At 47.9% G+C, this 19181-nt stretch overlaps 2 protein-coding genes across 2 annotated transcripts in view; one reads left to right on the top strand and one right to left on the bottom strand.

Annotated features, from left to right (window-relative positions):
* The window catches only part of RPL13 (ribosomal protein L13), a 241807-nt gene that overhangs the window by 29448 nt on the left and 193178 nt on the right, over positions 1-19181 (bottom strand). The window lies entirely within an intron of this gene.
* On the top strand, positions 481-18653 carry SLC7A9 (solute carrier family 7 member 9). The gene is made up of 13 exons (XM_054588980.1): positions 481-544; positions 1172-1284; positions 3626-3773; positions 4042-4284; positions 4660-4785; positions 5030-5129; positions 6140-6184; positions 6653-6776; positions 7585-7688; positions 14287-14383; positions 15348-15497; positions 16460-16634; positions 18467-18653. Exons 2-13 carry the CDS (start codon positions 1198-1200, stop codon positions 18529-18531), a joined length of 1464 nt encoding a protein of 487 aa, XP_054444955.1. The 5' UTR covers positions 481-544; positions 1172-1197; the 3' UTR covers positions 18532-18653.

Raw genomic sequence — 19181 nt, 5'->3', positions numbered from 1 at the left:
GTGAGTGGGAAGGACTTGCCAACCTCTGGTCAGCTTGGTTATACCAAGGTCCTCAGGAGAAAATTCCTGGATAAGAGAGAAAACATCATTCCAATGGCTGCGTTACAAGCTCAGTGGTTTGTCTGTGCTGCCTGACTGGAGTTGTAAATATGGCCTATCAAGGTACTAAAAGAGTTGGTTCCAAAGTTTATTTCCTCTGGTTCCAGCCTTTAGAGAGATTTCTTCTTGAGGGATGCAGCTGATTTGGGGGAAATCTAATTAAGAAAAAAATTGATCTAGACACAAATGAACAAAACAAAAATGTTTCTGGTGAGAAACTGGCTTGCTTGACCCTCCCCTTCTGTTCCAGTGTATCCAGCCTTCGTTGCTTAAAAAAAAAAAAAAAAAAAAAAAAGTGTTTAATAATTACCTTTGTTGACCTCTGTACCTTCTGGCTTCCTCCATTCCTGGGCACAAGACATGGTCATTCCTAGGGCACGACCGAGCAGACACAGGCGTTCAGCCGCACGGGCAATTTCGCGGGCTCTGCAAAGTCAAGAAGAAGGTAAGACCGATGGGTGATGGGCAGGCTCGCCGCTTTCCTGTCCAGGGGCTGGAAAGGGACTTTGGAAAAAGAGTACAGGACAGGGTTTCCCATCTAGGGAAGCCTGGAACTGATTTTCCTCAGCAATTTTTTTCATTCCTTGCACCACTCAATGAAAAACATCTACGTGGTATATCTATTGTGTGTGAGGTGCCTTAATCATTGGAAGTAATTATGTGAAAAACATTCCTTCCTCAAACTTGGTTCTACTAAGCATACTCCAGAAATTTTACTATTAAATACAATATTTCTTTTTACTTTGGAAAAAAAATGAAGTAGGACCATGAAGGTAGAGTGACTTTCCAAGTGTGTCGTTGATGAGGATCAGGAGCCCAGAGGCGCAGGCGTTGGCCCAGGAGCTCTGCTCCTGGGCCTGAACAGCATCATGAAAAATCGTTATTCCTGGGACTGAGCAAATTATCCCCAGTGGGCTGGCACCTGTACTTTCCTGAAACAGTAGCTGATAATCTGCTTTTGGAGTCAGTTCCCACAACCCAGTGCGTTAGCAGAGAACAGCCCTGGCTGAGCTCCGGCTGCGTCCCGTCTGCTAGAGCAGTTGCTGAATCAAGGCCCCTGCCTTCCTTGCAGCCTCCTAAAACTGGCAGGAGGGGGAAATGGAGGAGACAAGACTGAGAAAAAGGGGAGAGGACCAGAAGTCTATCCAGAGTAATGAACCCAAGACCACAAGTCTCCAAAAGGAGGTAAGGTGGGCCTTCTGGCAGGCCCCTCCCAGGCGGTGGGCATGCGAACGGGGGAGCTGCCCTGTGAAGTCCTCCTGACCTCTGATTTGTAAAGTACATCTCTAAATGAACTTTTTTTAACACTTAACTTCCTTGTCTCTTACCAGTGAGCTCAGCATATTCTTGTGGAGTTAGTATGTGTGTGCTTCTGGGCACCGGGCAAGCCCGGGGTGCTCTTGTTGGCTCAGCCCAGTGTCCTCTTCAGGGACGGTTGGAGAGAACCTTGAGACAGCTGAGTGCCCTCTGTGGCGTCTTCCTCAGATATCTGTCCCACTTAGGTTTGAACAGCTCCAGGGAGAAGAAACTCCCACTGCTGCTCAGCGAGCCTAGCGGGGGTGGTGACTGACAGGTGTGCCATAGGCGAGCCCTCTGAGCTGGAATGTAGTAAGGGCTGGACTTGGAGGTGCCTGCAGCCTGGGGGTGGGGGGCCCGGATCTTGTGTAAGATGGGGCTGACGGTGGGGGGGGCCGGGGGTGGGGGCCGGGCGGGGGGTGAGCAAAGGCAAATAAGAGGGCGGTGCTGCACACTGAGCAGCACCAGTCCCCGGTGGATGGTAGCTGCAGGGGATGAACGGGGAGGCTCAAGCTTCAGGCTCAAAGGATGCGGTGTGAGGGCCAGGAGCGAGAAGATCGGGGTGTCTTCCAGAGCGGGCGCAGCGGGCGGAGCGCCGGGCCGAAGCTCCGGGAGCTCCCACTCCCGCAGCGCAGGGGGCAGAGCGAGGAGGGATCTGCGGATTGACGGGGGTGGCATGGCCGGACCGAGGGGAACTCGGGTCCCCTGGAGTCGGCCGATGGGCAGCAACACCCTCCCTTCGGGCCATGGAAAGAGCACGACTGCTCTAACCCCGGCGAGCCCTAACCTCAGGCCCGGGCGGGGCACGCGGACCTCTGCAGGGGGGCGCCGGGGGACATGGAGGAGGCGCGGCGCCCACTCCGCCGCAGGGGAGGGAGGCTGAGGCTGAGAACGCCCCGGGCTCTCACCCTGGCCCGCGGCGGCCGCAGTGGAAGCTGACACTGCTCCCTGGGACCCCGCCTTCAGTCGTGTGTGTCCCTTGGTGGCAAACGCCCTGTTCTCTGGGCTCAACCTCGAGCGCAGCCTCTGCCCAGACAGGCAAACAGAAGCACGTTCGCCTCGGGCTCCAGGACTCGGGCTGGTCAGTCTCCTGAGGGCTGACATTGACAATAGGGGCCTGAATCAGACATTTTCTTCCTTTAAAAAAGGTGTTTTTCTTACTTGATTCCTGTATGATTAACCCACAGTGAAATGTCTAGCTCTTCAGGGTTCAGTCTGATGAGTTTTGACAAAGGTATGGCCCCAGGGAGTTCCCTCCTGCCCCTTTCCCCGCCGGCCCCTCACCCAAGTTCCGCTCCGGCAGGTTCGCTTTGCCCGCGCTGGGGCCTCCTAGGAATGGAACCAAACGGCTCGCGTCTGAGCCTGGTCGGGAGCATCGGAGAGAGTCCACAGCCCCCAAGAGTTTCTGTCCCTGGGCCTCCATTGCTCACCTCTCATCCCGCCCCCTGATGCCGCTGGTGGGGACCCCAATCCGCCATTTCACTGTTAGCGCCCCGGGGAAAAGCTCCATCCTGCCCTGCCCAGCCAACAGGCATGCCCATAGAGCCTTTCTTTCTTTCTTTTTTTAAAGCTTTATTTATCAGCTACAGTTGACATTCAACATTATTTTGTATTAGTTTCTGGTATACGGCAAAGTGGTTAGACACCTACGTAATTTACAAAGTGATCCCAGGGACAGTTCTAGTACCTACCTGCCACCATACAGTTACTACGATATAATGGCCTATTTTCACTATGCGTTCTTACAGCCCCATGACTACCTTGTAACTAATTGCCAGTTTGTACTCCCTAGTACCTACAGTCTTTCTTGTTGGGGATTGTTTCCTCATCAGCTTTTACCCTCAGAGCCCCCCTGTCCAGGGTGGCAAGGGACTGGTAGGTGCATGGGAGCTGAGCCAGGTCTACCTGCACTGCCACATGACCCTGGGCAGGAACGTAACCTCTCTGGGGCCTCCATTTTCTCTTCTGTAAAATGGGCATGACACGGTGTTCCTGACTCACAGGACTGTTGTGAGGATTGATGCACTTAGTCTGAGCAAAGCCCCATGAGCGGCATCCTGGTGTTCCTCCAGCAACAGCACTGGGTGAAGGCCTGGGAGAGGGCTTCCCTTGGGGCTGTGCTGGCTGGACCTGAGGGAGGGAGGGCGCGACGGAGGGAGGGGGCTGCGACTGGCCATCTGAGCCGGATTGGGTGCAGCATTGACTCCCCTCTCCTTCCTCCACATCCAAGGTGGGCCTGCTCAGCGGCATCTGCATTATTGTGGGCACCATCATCGGCTCTGGGATCTTCGTCTCCCCCAAGGCTGTGCTCAGCAACACGGAAGCCGTGGGGCCCTGTCTCATCATATGGGCGTCATGCGGGATCCTTGCAACACTGGGTAACGATATGCTGCTCCCTGGCCAAGCCACCTGTGGCACGTGGGGCCAGGCCCTCTGAGCACTCTCGTGTGCCCGGCCTCGGGGCTGCTGGGTCCCTTTCCATGCTGGGGCGCAATAGGTGTAAGTCAGGCTGCATCAAAACATCCAGAACTGAGCCTAATCCGATGAGAGGGCACCACGGAGGGCCCCTGTGAGCAGGGCCCTGGCCTGGCCCCGGAGGGGAGGAGGGCCCTCTCTCCAGGATGACGCCTCCTCTCTGTGTTCCAGGTGCTCTGTGCTTTGCGGAGCTTGGTACGATGATCACCAAGTCAGGGGGGGAATACCCTTACCTGATGGAGGCCTTCGGCCCCATCCCTGCCTATCTCTTTTCCTGGACCAGCTTGTTCATCACAAAGCCCTCGTCCTTTGCCATCATCTGCCTCAGCTTTTCTGAGTATGCGGCTGCGCCCTTCTACTCAGGGTGCAAACCTCCCGAACTTGTTGTTAAGTGCCTGGCCGCCGCCGCCATCCGTGAGTACCCGTGTGTGAAACGCTGGGCAGGGGTCAGAAAAGGCCTGGCACAGATGAGGTGGGCACGCTCTGGCTTCGGCTCCTGCACATCCAGAAATTGGCCAAGAGGGCCTGGAGGGAGGTGAGAATTGGGATGCTGCCTGGCTTTGGCCCAAAGTCTGTCACCCTTTGTCATCTGTGCTCTTCGGGTGTGGGAGCTGTCTGGGAGGGGTCGTGCAGGCTGTCCCCAGGGCAGCACTTGGCTGGAGCCTGGCTGCTTCTCCATTGCCCTCGGGTTTCAAAGATCATCATGAGGAGAGGTTAGGGAGATAGAAAGGAGTCTTACAAATGGAGATATTGAACCCCTGGCACATAATATTGTTCCCCCCTTCCCAGTGCTCATCACTACGGTGAACGCGCTGAGCGTGCGGCTAGGCAGCTACGTCCAGAACATGTTCACAGCGGCCAAGCTCGTGATCGTGGCCATCATCATCATCAGCGGACTTGTCCTCCTGGCCCAAGGTGACCTTCAGAGGGGGTAGGGGGGTGGGGGGGGTGACACACATACAGGCCTCCTTTCCATCTGGAGGTCTTACTGCTAAGCACACCTCTAAGGCAAAAACTCAACAGAAAGAATCTTTAGTTTCCCAACTTTCTAGGGTTTGTTTAATAACCTGAGGTCATAAATCTTCTTCCACATGGAGCTCATGCAAAGTCCCACTCCAGTCAGCTGACAACCACTATTTACTGTCTGGCTTAATTACAGGAAATACAAAGAATTTTGAAAACTCTTTTGAGAGCTCGAAACTGTCCGTGGGAGCCATCAGTCTGGCATTTTACAATGGACTCTGGGCATACGACGGGTGGTAAGGCCCGCCGAAGGCGGCACGTCCGGCTGTGGGTTCTTCAGGCTTTCCTGTCTGAAGCTGTGTAGAAAGCAATGGCTTCTCCTTTCTGGGGTTTGGTGGGACCTAAAATAGACCTTTGCATCTCCCTTTTGTTAAGCACTGCACACCTCACCCTTCTGTTCTCCTCGGACCCAGACACCTGCCCATTCCCAGTTCCTCTTGCGGCACTAGCCCTTGACGGAGGGCCTGGGAGCAGGCAGTGTGGGGCCCCTGGTGCCAGAAGCTTCTGCAGAAACACGCAGGCTCAGCCCACCCGGGGCAATCGGGGCAGCCCAGGCCCTTGACGAGACGAGGATATTTAGCAGCACTTCTGTTTCTCCCTTGAAAGTACAAGGCTTAGTCGATGAGATTCCGCTTATGACCTTTGAGGAAGAAGTGTGGCCGTCCATGACGCTGGTCTTTCCCTCGTGCAAAGCGTCTTCGGCTTTCATTCTCTTTTCAAAGAATTTTCCATTTTTTCAAAGAAACTTGGGGATTCATTACTGCTGATAATTCTTGAAAATTACGTGGCTGCCATGGAGGGCAAAGGCCAACTGACCGACGTGCAGATCCCCGCAGCCCTGGCATCTCCAGGGACTTCTCTGAAAGGAATGACCACAGAGCCCTGGCTGGGTGGCTCAGTTGGTTGGAGCGTTGCCCCTGTACACCAAAAAGTTATAAGTTTGATTCCCGGTCAGGGCACACACCTAGGTTTTGGGGTCCATCCCCAGTTGGGGCACATGCAGGGGAGCAGTGGATCGATGAATCTCTCTCACATCCATGTTTTTCTCCCCCCCGCCTTCTTCTCTCTCTAAAGTCAATATAAACATATCCTTGAGTGAGGATTAAAAGAAGAAGAAGAAATTACCACAGAATTTTGGCAGGAGAATTTCCCTATGGTGGAGAATCTTACATGAGGCCAACATTTATTATTTTGTGTTTCATAATCTTAGCAAATTATGTTACTCATGTTACTTTTCTTTCTCTAGGAATCAACTCAATTACATCACAGAAGAACTTAGAAATCCTTTCAGGTGAGAAAGCCAAGTCAGGAAAGGAGACAGTGGACAGGCAAGCGATTTCTCTTCTCCCAAGCAAAAAAGGGAACGGCTCCTGCCACTGTCCCAGACCCCCTTCCTGACACCGAGTGGCTTCCTATAAGCTCATTTCCCCTCCTTGGAGTTCCGTTTGGTTTGGGTAGTGGAATGTTTGCTGAAGGAACGAAGAACTCTAACTTCATCTCTGCCTTATGTTGCTTATAAACAATTCAATTTTACTGCCTGGGATGCAGAGAGAGGGAGTTCTTTCTCCTCCAAAGATGTCACAGGTGCCCCGCCAGTGGGCCTCAGGAGGCGCAGCTGTGTCCCCAGCCGAGCACAGGGAGCAGAGGGAGAGCTGGCCAGGGCAGTGGGGAGAGAAGGCCGAACCAGAACAGCAATCTCGAGAGTCCCTCAGGGGTGCTCTGGCTTGAGCCTGGCTTCCTGGGTTCCTGCCCCTCCCAGAAACCTGCCCCTGGCTATCATCATCGGGATCCCGCTGGTGACAGGGTGCTACATCCTCATGAACGTTTCCTACTTCACTGTGATGACAACGACCGAGCTCCTGCAGTCACAGGCGGTGGCCGTGGTAAGTGCCCAGGCCTCTGTGGGAGGGGGACAGGCAAGGCAAGACCCTCACAGGGGAGGAGGGACAGAACAGGCTAGGAGATGGGGAGGGCGAGCAGGGGAGGGCAGCACCAAAGACCCGCCTGAGGCTAAGGCCGCCAGCCAGCTGGCCAGGAAGGTCCCCTTTCTGGGCACACCAGTGGCCTGGGCCAGGGCAGGGGCTCTGACAGACAGGTGTGAGGGGGAGAAAGTGCAAGGGAGTCTCTGAAGAAGGGACTTAATAATGCCTTGTGGGCTTTAAGCGGGGTAAGAAGGGAAGCAAGGACGTGAGTGAGGGGCGTGAGGGACAGTGGAAAAGGTGGGTGGGGCCCGCGTGCTGGGGGCCTCTCGGAGCTGGGGTAGGACAGGAAACCAAGTTGGAACTGGGCAGCCAGGTGGCAAGGATGGGGCGCAGGGGATGATGTGTTCGCCCCTCTGAGGGGGGAAGGAGGTCAAGGTCATTCTGAGTGAGGGGCCCCCACTCAGTGAGAGGCCAGGGTGTCCGAGGACCAAGGGATATGGAGAGGGTGAGGAATTGCGACAGGGAGAAGGGGAGGGGAGATTCCTGTTCCCATCAAAAGAGAAGGAGACACTCTGAAGAGGGGAAAAGAGGCCCCGCTGTTTCCCTCCCGAGCGGTTCTCTCCTTTTCCTCTGCAGGAGGCATCATGGGCCACATTCACCTCAGGGGTGGGGGCCAGGCCCTCTGGGACAGCACAGCAGCTTTCTGGGGACCCATGGCTCCTGGGGGCCCCCGCGAGACCCTCAGGGCCTGTCTCACTTCTCTCACCAGACATATGGTGACCGTGTCCTCTACCCGGCCTCTTGGGTCGTTCCCCTCTTTGTGGCGTTTTCGACCATCGGTGCTGCTAATGGGACCTGCTTCACCGCGGGCAGGTAGGGGGCCCCCCCCGCCGACACTCAGCCCCGGGCACGGGGCCGCCAGAGCTGATTTCACAGTTGAGGAAGACAAGCCTCAGGGCCCACATCCTTAGGGCTCTACAGGCTAAATCCCCCCACACAAGCAGGAAACTGGAGTCCAGGGAAGGGGGCGAAAAGCACAGACAAGCTTGCACACGGGCCCTGGGCATGGCTGGCCCCACCGAAGAGAGGCCTGCAGTCCCCATGGGCGTGGCAGGCTTGAGCCCTGGGCAGAGTTTGGGGACACAGAGTGAGAGAGGCGTTGGTTCACATGCAGTACTTTCACCTTGTACTTTTTTTCATCTAATGCTATTTCTTGATCATCATCTCCTATCAATATACACACAACCTAGAACAGGGATTGGCAAACTTCTCCTTGAAGGGCCAGAGGGTGAGTATTTTAGGCTTGCGGGCCCAAACTCTGTCTTTGTGGCGCAAACAGGTGCTTTGCCATCCCGGCCAACCCTCTTGATCCTCCTGGCCTGGAGACAGTGGACATCTGTGCTGTATTCCATTTTCTTAAAAAAAAAAGAAAAAGATTTTATTTATTTATTTTTAGAAAGAGGGGAAGGGAGGGAGAAGGAGAGCAAGAGAAACATCGATTGGTTGCCTCTTGCATACCCTCACCCAGGGACCTGGCCCGAAACCCAGGTATGCACCCTGACCGGAAATCAAACCTGTGACCTTTTGGTTTGTGAGACGATGCCCAACCCACTGAACCACACTGGTCAGGGCTGTGTTCTACTTTATGATGTAGCAGAATTTAGCGTGCCCTCTGCTCATGGGCTAGATGGGGATTGTTCTCACAAACATTGCTGCAGGCGATTCCTTTCTCTAATTAAAAAAATTTTTCAGTTAAAGTTGGCATTGAGTATTATATTAGTTTTAAGTCCAGAGCGTAGTGGTTAGACATTTATATAAGTTACAAAGTGGTCCTCCAATAAGTCCAGTACCCACCTGACACCGCACATAGTTTTACAATATTATTGACTATATTCCTTATGCTGTACTTTACATCCCTGTGACTGTTTCGTAGCTACCAATTTATACTTCTTAATCCCTCATATTTTTCATCCAGCCCCTCACCCCTCTCCCACCTGTCAATCATCAAAATGTTCTTTGCATCCATGAATCCACTTCTGTTTAGTTTATTTTGTTCTTTAGATTCCACATATAAATGAAATCATATGGTACTTTTCTTTCTCTGTCAGACTAATTTCACTCAGCATAATACCCTCTAGGTCTAGCCATGTTGTTGCAAAGGGTATGATTTCATTCTTTTTGTGGCCAAGTAATATTCCACTGTATGTATGTACAACATCTTTATCCATTCAACTATTGATGGACACTTAGGTTGTTTCCACATCTTGGTTATTGTATATAATGCTGAAATGAACATAGGGACCTGTATATCTTTTTGAATTAGTGTTTGGATTTCTTCATCTAAATACCCAGAAGTATTTATAGGGTAGTTATAATTTTTTTGAGGAATCTCCATATTCTTTTCCATACTAGCTGCACCAATTCGCAACCCCACCAATAGCGTGCAGGGATTCCCTTCCCTCTACATCCTTGCCAACACTTGTTGATTTTTATGATGATAACTATTCTGATGGATGGGGTTTGAATTTGCATTTCTCTGATGACTAGTGATGTTGAGCATCTTCTCGTTGGCCGTCTGTATGTTGCAGGGGGCATCCTTGAACACCTCTTTGCCCAGGTGTCCAGCATTCTGAGTGCATATATTTCTTTATTTTTTGTAGTCTTTTAAATAAAATCCTCATTCAAGGATATGTTAATTGATGAGAGAGAGAGAGAGAGAGAGAGAGAGAGAGAGAGAGAGAGAGAGAACATTGATGTGAGAGAGAAGATGTGGGAGAGAAACATCAATACATTGCCTCCCCTACGTGCCCAGACTGCAGATCCAACCCGCAACCTAGGTGTCTGCCCTGACCAGGAATCGAACCTCTTGCAACCTTTTGGTGCACAGGCTGATGCTCCAACCAACTGAGCCACCCTGCCAGGGCGTGAGTGGATATATTTCTGAATGTGAAATTGCCAAAGATTTGATGCTTAAAAAAGTGAAATACATACCCCAAATCATTTTCTAAAGCTGTATGAAAGCACAGGCCGTGCGAGTTCTGCAACTTACATCTTCAAACACATTTTGGCTATTCTGGATTCTTTGTATTTCTACATGAATTTTAGAATCAGCTTGTCAATTCTTTTAAAAAAAAAAAAACCTTCAGGGATTTCAATCAGAACTATATTGAAGCTACAGATTGATTTGGAAGACTGCTATCTCCAAAGCATTGATTTGTCCAATCTATGGACATGGACCATCTCTCTGTTTATTTGAGTCTTCTTTAATTTCTTTCAAAAGTGTTTTTCAGTAGTTTCAAGTATGCAGTTTGTGCACATATTGTCAGACTTATCTCAAATATTTCATATTTTTGATGCTATTGTATTTTTAATGTAAAACATTTTAATTTCTGATAGTTTGTTGCTAGTGTATAGAAACACAATTTTAAAAGCTCTATTGAGATGTAAATATCATAAAATTCACTCTGTAATTGCATAATTCAATGATGTTAGTAAGTATTAAAGCTGTGCAAACATCTTCACAATCCAATTCTGGAACATTTCCATCATCCCAAGAAGTGCCCTCATGCCTAACGAAACCCCCACTCCCACCCCCAGCTCTAGGTAACAGTGATCTGCTTCTGTGTCTGGGAACTTTAGACACTTCATCTAAATGGAACAATATGATACATCATTCACATCTGGCTTCTTTCACAGCATATTATTTTTGAGTTTCATCTATGTGGTAGCATGTATCAGTTCAGTATTTTTAATTGCTGAACAGATTCCATTACATGAACATACCATATTTGGTTTGTCCATTCATCAGTTTTGACGGACATGTGAATTGTTTCCAGTTTGGAATATCATGAATAATGCTGCTACAAACATTTATATGTCATTATGTGGATTTATGTTTTCATTTCTCTCTGGTAGATTTCTTGGAATAGAATTGCTTGGAATAGAAGTTACTATATGTAGTAACTTTATGATTAACTTTTAAAGAAACTGCTTAACTGTTTTCCAAGTGGTTGTTCCATTTTAATTTCTATAAGCAATACATGAGAGTTCTAGTTTCTCCACATCCTCACTAACACTTGGTGTTGTCTTTTTGATTAGTCATTCTAGTGGGTATTACTATGTCATTGTAATTTTAGTTTACTTTTCCCTAGTGACTAATGACACTGAACTTCATTTCATATGCTTATTACCCATTCACGTATCTTCTGGTGCAATATATACTCAAATCTTTTGTACATTTTTAAAATTGGGCTGCTTGTCATCCTGTTATTGAATTGTAAAAGCTCTTCATACAGTCTGGATACAAGTCTTTTATCAGGCAGTCTGATTTGCACATATTTTCTCCCAGCCTGTGACTTGTCTTCCCATTTTCTTAATGGTGTTTTTGAAACAGCAATATTTTAAATTTTGACAAAATCCAGTGTATCCATTTTTTTCAGGTGTCATGCTTCTGTGTCATAACTAAGAATCTTTGCCCAACCCAAAGTCACAAATATTTTATCTTTTGTTTTATTCTGGAAGTTTTATAAGTTTATCTTTTACTTTTAGGTATATGATCCATGTTAAGTTGATTTTGTATAGTTCTGTAGTTGTGCAGATTAAAGGTTGGACAGGGACTTGTGCTATATTGGATTATGTTGGATATAATTTTTATGGGAATAAATCTAAAGTCTTTGCTTACTGGCTTCTGAGTTTTCTATCTCACATAGCTAAAACTTCCTCTCTCCTTTCAAGAACACCTACCTATGTTTTCTTCTATCACTTTACTGTAGCCCTTTGACCAATCTGGAAAAAAATATATATACATATATATAAATATATATATTTAAAATTTTATTTATTGATTTGAGAGAGAGAGGAAGGGAGAGAGAGAAACGTCTATTTGTTGTTCCATTTATGCATTCGTTGGTTGATTCTTATTTGTGCCCTTTCCTGGGAATCGAACCCAAAAGGCTGGCATATCGGCATGAAGCTCTAACCAACTGAGCTCCTGGCCAGGGCCTGGAATGTATTTTGATGTGAGGTAGAAATCCCACTGCCCCCCGAAACATTTACCTGCAGTCCTTGTATTTCTTATTGAACAGTTCACCCTTTCCCCTATTGGTTTGAAATGCCACCATTATCATTCCCAATGTACTTGGTTCAGTTCACTTCACTTCACCGATACGTATTTTCTTGTGCTACTGTTATACTCACACACTCCACAGCTGCAACACTATTAAATCTGAAAGGAATGATGCTCCCAAGTCAGGCTTCCCCTCGCCTGATCAGCATACCAGATGCACTTACTACAGTATTTTTGTCCAGTTCCAAAGTCCTATTTGCATTTTGAGTGCATGGAATTTATGTATTGGTTTGTGGAGAACCGATGGAATTTAGAGTGAATTCACAGCATCATCTTGAGCCTAAGTGCTCCCCCTCCATCTAGCAACTCCTTTCCTCCCGTTTTCATGGACTGTTCTGGAATTAACTTAATACCATGTTTGTATTTTTTCGCAGTTCAAATATGGGGTTTTAAATAGATGGTCCTTTTTGGCTTTTGTATTCCTGACTTCTAATTTTATTGTACTATAGTCAGAATATGTGATCTTTATCCTATCACTTCCTTGTAAATTTTAAGGCTTCCCTTGTAGCTTACTGCATTTTTCATAAGTGTTTCCTATAATATTGAAAATAACATGTATTCTATTAACTTCTTCTAGATTTTATCAAGATTGTACCTTGACTGTTGAAATCTCCTGCTGTAATAGTGGATTTGTCAATTAAATTCCCCCTCTTTTTTTTTTTTTTTTTGGTAGTGTCTTCTTGGTAGTATGTCTCTTTGGGTCACACAAATTCTCCCTCTTTTGGCCTTAAATGCTCTTCTGTCTGATACTGATGCTGCTCGACTGCCGTCTTTTGGCTGCTCTTTTTGGTGACATGTCCCACCCTCTTCACCTTCAGCCTGCCAGTGTCATAGGGGGCTTGTGTTCTGGCTCTTTGAACAAATCCCACCCAAGAGTCTCCAGCCGGGCAAGGTGAATCCAGTCACATTCAATGACGTGACTGCTACAGGTGGATTACTTTCTAACACAGTCCTTTGGGCTTTCTTGGTTTTTAAAAAACCTTATCCTGATTTATTACCAATCAAGTTATCTTTAATTTTTTTCTTCTGCTGGTAAGTTATATTTCTGCTCTTTGAGCAATTACACTTAAAAACTTCACATGAATACCTGACAGAGTATCAGAATCTCCATCCTCTTCCCTCTCCTTTGCACATGGTCTAGTGTATCAGCTACACCTTATTCATAAACCCATCCCGCCAAAAAAGTTCATCATGACAAAAATTAAAAACTGAATACTTACGTACATACCGTGTCTTACTGCTGGTCCTTAACATTGTTTCTTCAACCAGCAGCTTCTGGGTTCAGTTTCTTTTTGTGTTGTAGGCTTTTTAATAGTTTCCAGTGAGGACTGAAGAATGGTAAATGTCTCGTATCTATTGTTTACCTAAAAATGTATTTATTTTGCCAACAGTCTTGAATGACAGTTTAGCTATAGAAAAGTGTAATCTGAAAATCCATTTCCCTCATCACTGAAAAAGTCATTTCTCATGTCTGCTATTGTTCTGATTGTCATAATTTTGGAGTTAATCTTTTAAATTCAGTTTCTTCCCTTTTTTCTCCTACTACAATGTTTATATCCAGGTAGGTAGGTTTTTATTTTTCTAGAACTGGGTTCAATTTGAAGGCACAGCTTGCCAGTTCTGTAAAAGCTCTCTGCTCTACTTTGAATTTGCTTTGCCCCAGTCAGTGTATCCGAGCTTCTGCCTGTTTCATCTCTCAACTTCTGTCCACATTTTCCATTTCTCTATGCTTCATACTTAGATCTACCTTCTAATTTACCTTTTCACTTGTATCTATCTGTTGTTGGTTAACTTTTAATTACAGTAACTTTTTCTTTTTTTTTGGAAATTATGTAGCTCTTCCTTTCTTCTCTACCATTGGCAGTTTTAGATTACTGAACCATCCGTTCAACTAAGCCACTGTTTGCATCGGCTGACTTACTCTTAGTCTGCCTGATTTTTAAAAAAATACGGAAGTTCTGGGTTTAGGAAGTACATGGACCATCTGTGCTTGCTTCTGTGAGGTGCTCCAAGCACCGGGGTCAACAGGCCCTGGACTAGTTTTCACACTTATTTCTTGCATAACATCCAGGACTCCGCTCAGGTATCTACACCCTCCTTAGAGGGCCCCACAAGCCACGCCTGCCCTTTCCCTCCCTGAGATGACCCCGCTGCACCGGGGTACAGTCTTCCCTCCCTCACTCCTCCAAAGTCACCCACCGCCCAAGGCCAGACTCCCACCTGAATACACCAGGGTCGCGACTCAGCCCTTCTCCGTGGCCTCCGCAGGAAAGCCGAGGGCACGCTGGCCCGGGAGAGGCGCAGCAGCAGCCTGCACTCTCATCAGCTGGCCTCTGTGTTTTCCAGGCTCGTTTACGTGGCAGGCCGGGAAGGCCACATGCTGAAAGTGCTCTCTTACATTAGCGTCAAGCGCCTGACTCCCGCCCCTGCCATCATCTTCTATGTAAGTAGGAATTCCACCATGAACGCACTCCCTTAAAGGCAGAGGGTCCCTCAATTTGGTTGGTGAAGTAAACCTGTATTGCTGAGCCCAGTGGTTTACAAATGACCCAGGTTCCCTTAATCCTCAACCTGAAACAAGTGTATTTTAAAAAGTCCAAGACAATTCACACAATTTACCTAACCTCTGCTCTTGTCCTGAATTTATCTGAGACACTGTCCAAATGTCCCAAGCTCGTCCCCCCTGCACGTCTTACACGTGCATTTGTGTGCCCTGGGTCCCTGTAGCCAAGTACAGACTGACGGGGGAGGAGGGGAGGGCATTTTACAAGTTGGCCACTGGCAACAGCTTCTCATTGTGTCCTCGTAACTTAGAAGTCATGGGATCCTTGTGCAGTAATGGCCCTTTGATATCTTCTAATTGGAGCGTCTCGGTGGGGGTAGTCCTTGGTTGTGCGCAGCTGTCTTGGATGCCTACCGACCGTCCACCTGGCCTCAGGGCCCGACGCCTCCTCCCGCCACCACAGAGGGGACCACTGTCCTCTGCCAACTCACTCCCTTTGAAGATGAGGACACATGCCCAGAATTACAAGGCCCTTGGAATCACAAGGTGCAGATAATGCAGGTCAAGACCACACGCAGATGGCCTGAGTTTTGCAGCCCAGGGCCCTTTCCCATGATGCTCTCTGGAAGGAAAATTCATAATTAGGGAGATGGTACAATATACACAAGTTTATATTTTCCCCCCTTGTTTAAAGTCGCAGCTTCCAAGGGTCACAAATTTTCCAAGTCCTTTCCATCAGGCCTCAGAGAGAACACCTGTCATAGCCAGTCTGGTTCAACCCCAAAGACAACGGGGCGCAGGTCACCTTTATCCACAGGAAGAACTGTCTTCAATCTTCTATGAGGTGATAAGGATGGTGTTTTCATGTACTAATGGCCTAAGAATTCACTCTTCTTTCTACTAGGGTATTATAGCCATTATTTATATCATCCCTGGTGACATAAACTCATTAGTCAACTACTTCAGTTTTGCTGCGTGGTTATTTTATGGCTTGACAACCCTGGGACTGGTCGTCATGAGGTTCACCAGGAAAGAACTGGAAAGGCCTATCAAGGTAGGTTTAACACCCCAAATGTCACGAGTGCCTTCGACTTCTTGAAATGAATTAGAGGTGATTATTTTAAATTCTAGAGGCATGCTATTTCCAACCTGACTCTACTCTTCTCTGGCATATCGTGTTTTAGAATGGAGTTTGCTCTTTAATTCATTTCATATAGTTTATGATCCCATCAGCCATCTAATTAATTTACTAAGTTATCAAGAGTACCTGTGACCTGTCTAATGTGAGCAAGATGACCAGTTCTTACTGTTCTAGCATCTCTCAGACACAGACTTTTCATTGACGGAGGGGACTTCAGAGTCCTGGCCCCAGGCCCTTTCCTGTGCATGTGACCACCCGCAGTCACACGTGCAAACTGCTTGGGCTCCCTCCCACCGCCCTGTGAGGCTTGAGGAATCCAGACCTGGCGGACTGAGCGTCTCCCCCACCCCTGAACCCATTGATTGACTCAGAAAGTAGGACAATCATTCATTCATTCATTCAGTGCCTCTGGATGTGATTAAAAAAAAAAAAAAGCAAGCACTGGCTCCCACTACCCAGTTCTCTTGCCTCCAGATCGAACCACCAACTCACAGGAAGTATGAGGGAAAGGGGAGCAAATTACCAGGCAAAGCTGGAATTAACATGTTGTACAGGATAAATTCCTACAGCACATCTATGACAAGAAAAAAAGGGGGAAAACATGTTAAAAAAAAAAAAAAGTCCTAATCAGAGATGTATACTGAGTGTGTTATAGGTAAAATGATATGAAGTCTGTGATTTTCTTTATATTCTAGGGAAATGAAAAAAAGGTAGATGAAATAAGGTTGGCAACGTCACTTCATCATTGAAATGGGAGGAGGGGTCTGTGGCGTTCATTAATTCTTTCTGTATCAGTGTTTTGGTTTTGAAAAAGAAATTCCACAAGAAGCCACATGCACGTGGCCCAGTCTGACCCCACGCTGCTTCGCCCCCAGGTGCCCATCTTCATCCCGGTCTTGGTGACTCTTGTATCCATGGTTTTGGTTTTGGCCCCAATCATCAGCGAGCCTGCGTGGGAGTACCTCTACTGCGTCTTATTTATGCTGAGCGGCATTATATTTTACTTCCTTTTTGTCCACTACAAGTTTGAATGGGCTCAGAAGATCTCAAGTGAGTATCAACAGCGGGGTGGCTCCGCTGTTAGTGCCGCGCGGATGGGGGCCCTGCAGCCACGCCCTCCCCGCTGCTGTCCTGAGACTGTCCCAGGGTCCCGGGCAGCTAGCAAACTTCACTTCTGCTTTGTGAGGACACATGACCCCTTAACCTCAGGGTGACACCTCTAGGGTCTACCTGTGGCTTCCTCCTCTGTTTCCTCAATTACTGTAACAAGCGAAAAGGGAAAGCACCATTTTCTTTTTTATTGAGAAATACACATAAAGTTCACCATCTTAACCGTTTTGAAGTATGCAGTTCAGTAGCAGTGAGTTCACCCCCACTTTGGGCCCCCCTTCTCCAGAGCGCCAGTTTCTTTTGCCCGATGCACAGACATCGACTGAGAGGCTCGGCAGCACTCCTGGGACACCCACAAAGTGACCAAGTTGAGAGAAGGGCCCAAGTCTTCAATGCCAAGGCCACGGCTCTTGTTTTGCACTCAGCAAGCCTGGTTCCTCATCTGTTTTAAGACAGCCATTTAAAAGTTTAGCTACATAGCCACCTTCCCTTTGAAAAAGAAAGCAGTGGTGCCAAAGGGCATCCAGGAGACTGCAGTGCACCAGCGTGTGCCTGACACACACAAGGTGGTGTTTCTGTGGCAGATGTCACCCGCTGCAGGGACCTCCCAGGCCCTCAGCACCCTCACCAGGCCAACAGTGAACCGCGGCCCACTTCCTGGTCTCCCCCTCCCTATACTGTGAGTTCCCAGAAGGCAGGAATCGGGCTGGATCTATACAACAGCCACTTAATATTAAATGTGATTAAAAATCTGCCTCTCCCTTTCTCCTCCAGCTTGTCTGAGCAGGGAAGTACAACCAAAGGCAGGCACACGGGGTAGGAAAGCAAAACCCGACAGGCAGGTGGTGCGGTTGCCCGAGACCTGGCTCAGACTGAGGCAGCAGGGACCAGGATGCCTTCCCCCAGCTCGGGCCAGTGGCAGGTCCTCTCTCGGCCTCCATGTCCTCCTCTGAGTGATCAGGTACCACCACTTACCTGACAATGGCGTTGGAGGCGAGAGAGGATGTGTTTCATGTTGATCAACAAAGTGAAACTGAATACAAACCAATTGATAGCTCTATCATTTCCACCAAGGGCTGATTTCCTTTCCTGACACAGCTCACTGCCTGCTCCCTCAACCTCTTTACTATAATCTCACCCTTAGCGGAGAGAGGGATTGCAGACACACCGCTACAGAAAGGGAAGAATTCAGTACTATAAGAAAAGCAGCCATTTTCCCCCATGCTTCTGAAAATAAACTTGGATTGGATCATACTGACAGAATCTAGCCAGGATGACTTAGAACTTAAAAGTGCAAAGTATGCCCCCTGCACTGTTCCTTTTTTTTCTTTTTAACTGACTCTATTAGGGTGACATTGGTTGATAAAATTATACAGGTTTTGGGTGTATACTTCGAAAACACACATCTGTGTGTTGTGTTGTGTGTTCCCCACCCCATGTCTCCTCCCATCCACATTCATCTCCTCTACAATTCCTTCTGCCCGCTGTCGAATGTCTTATTTCTCAGCTTTAGAATATTTAGCCAAGTTGCTCCCTACAAGAACTGATAAGAGGTTAGAATTAAGCAGATGAAAAGAACGAATAATCTGTGTTTTAAACAAAAGCACTGTAGCTGCCAGGATGGCTCTGCCTGCCTCCAACGGCCACGTCCCGGGCGCAGGTGAACGGGCCCCCCGCGGAATAGCAGCGATGTTACTGTTCACCAAGAAGCGCGGCAACGGTGATTTAACCACAGTGCCCTAACTGCACTTTTTGATTGCTTTCCGCTCCAGAGCCCATCACCATGCACCTTCAGATGCTGATGGAAGTTGTCCCACCAGAGGAAGCTCCAGAGTAACTCAGTCTCCTTAGCCAAGTCCCAGCTGTGATGAATTTATTTTTGTAAGCAATATTTGTAGTTATTTCTTCCTGATGTTTTTCTTAAGAAAAAAATGTATTCAGATGTCTATATACTGGTGTTTTTAGTTCTCTGGGTGGGGGGTGCTAGACAGGAGAAGCGACAGGCGTTTGCTAAGTTAGCAAGCGAAGATGTCACTTACAGATGGCGGACGGCTGCGGGAGGGCTGAACTAAAAACTACCACCGTTACAACGGCAACTCTTCAACCAGGAACACACATCACACCTGCTTCAATAAAGGGTATTCTTTAAACTCAGTGATCACAAAGATATACATATTTTTAATATAAAATTGGTGAAACTTTTGATTTGATTGAAACATTGTTAAAATACTACAGGACAAATGTTTACTACTTACACGACTACTGCCGCCCCTTTAGTTAACGGGGGCTGTGCCTGGCAGGTGGATCCCAGGCTGAATGTTGGGGTTCCCACTGCAGAACTGACCCCAGGAACCGTGAGGCGCATGGCGATCAGCCGGCAGCACCACAGGCTCTCCAGCGGCCTTCACTGACATTTTGGTCAAAGCAGAGCATCATGGTGAATAAAACTCTAGTTTGCACTGGGCATTCGGGGAAAAATGCTGTCTA

This window comes from Pteronotus mesoamericanus, unplaced genomic scaffold (genome assembly GCF_021234165.1).
Source record: "Pteronotus mesoamericanus isolate MK-2021 breed Mesoamerican mustached bat unplaced genomic scaffold, CSHL_Meso_final scaffold_165, whole genome shotgun sequence".
Lineage (NCBI taxonomy): Eukaryota > Metazoa > Chordata > Mammalia > Chiroptera > Mormoopidae > Pteronotus > Pteronotus mesoamericanus.
This window is presented reverse-complemented; position numbering and strand designations above follow the sequence as displayed.

Bases quoted from the DNA above. Each gene is read 5' to 3' on its own strand.
- SLC7A9 (XM_054588980.1), top strand. From the start codon at position 1,198: ATGGAGGAGACAAGACTGAGAAAAAGGGGAGAGGACCAGAAGTCTATC. The intron at 1,285-3,625 runs GTAAGGTGGGCC...TCCACATCCAAG, and splicing joins CCACAAGTCTCCAAAAGGAG to GTGGGCCTGCTCAGCGGCAT. The intron at 15,498-16,459 runs GTAGGTTTAACA...CTTCGCCCCCAG, and splicing joins AACTGGAAAGGCCTATCAAG to GTGCCCATCTTCATCCCGGT.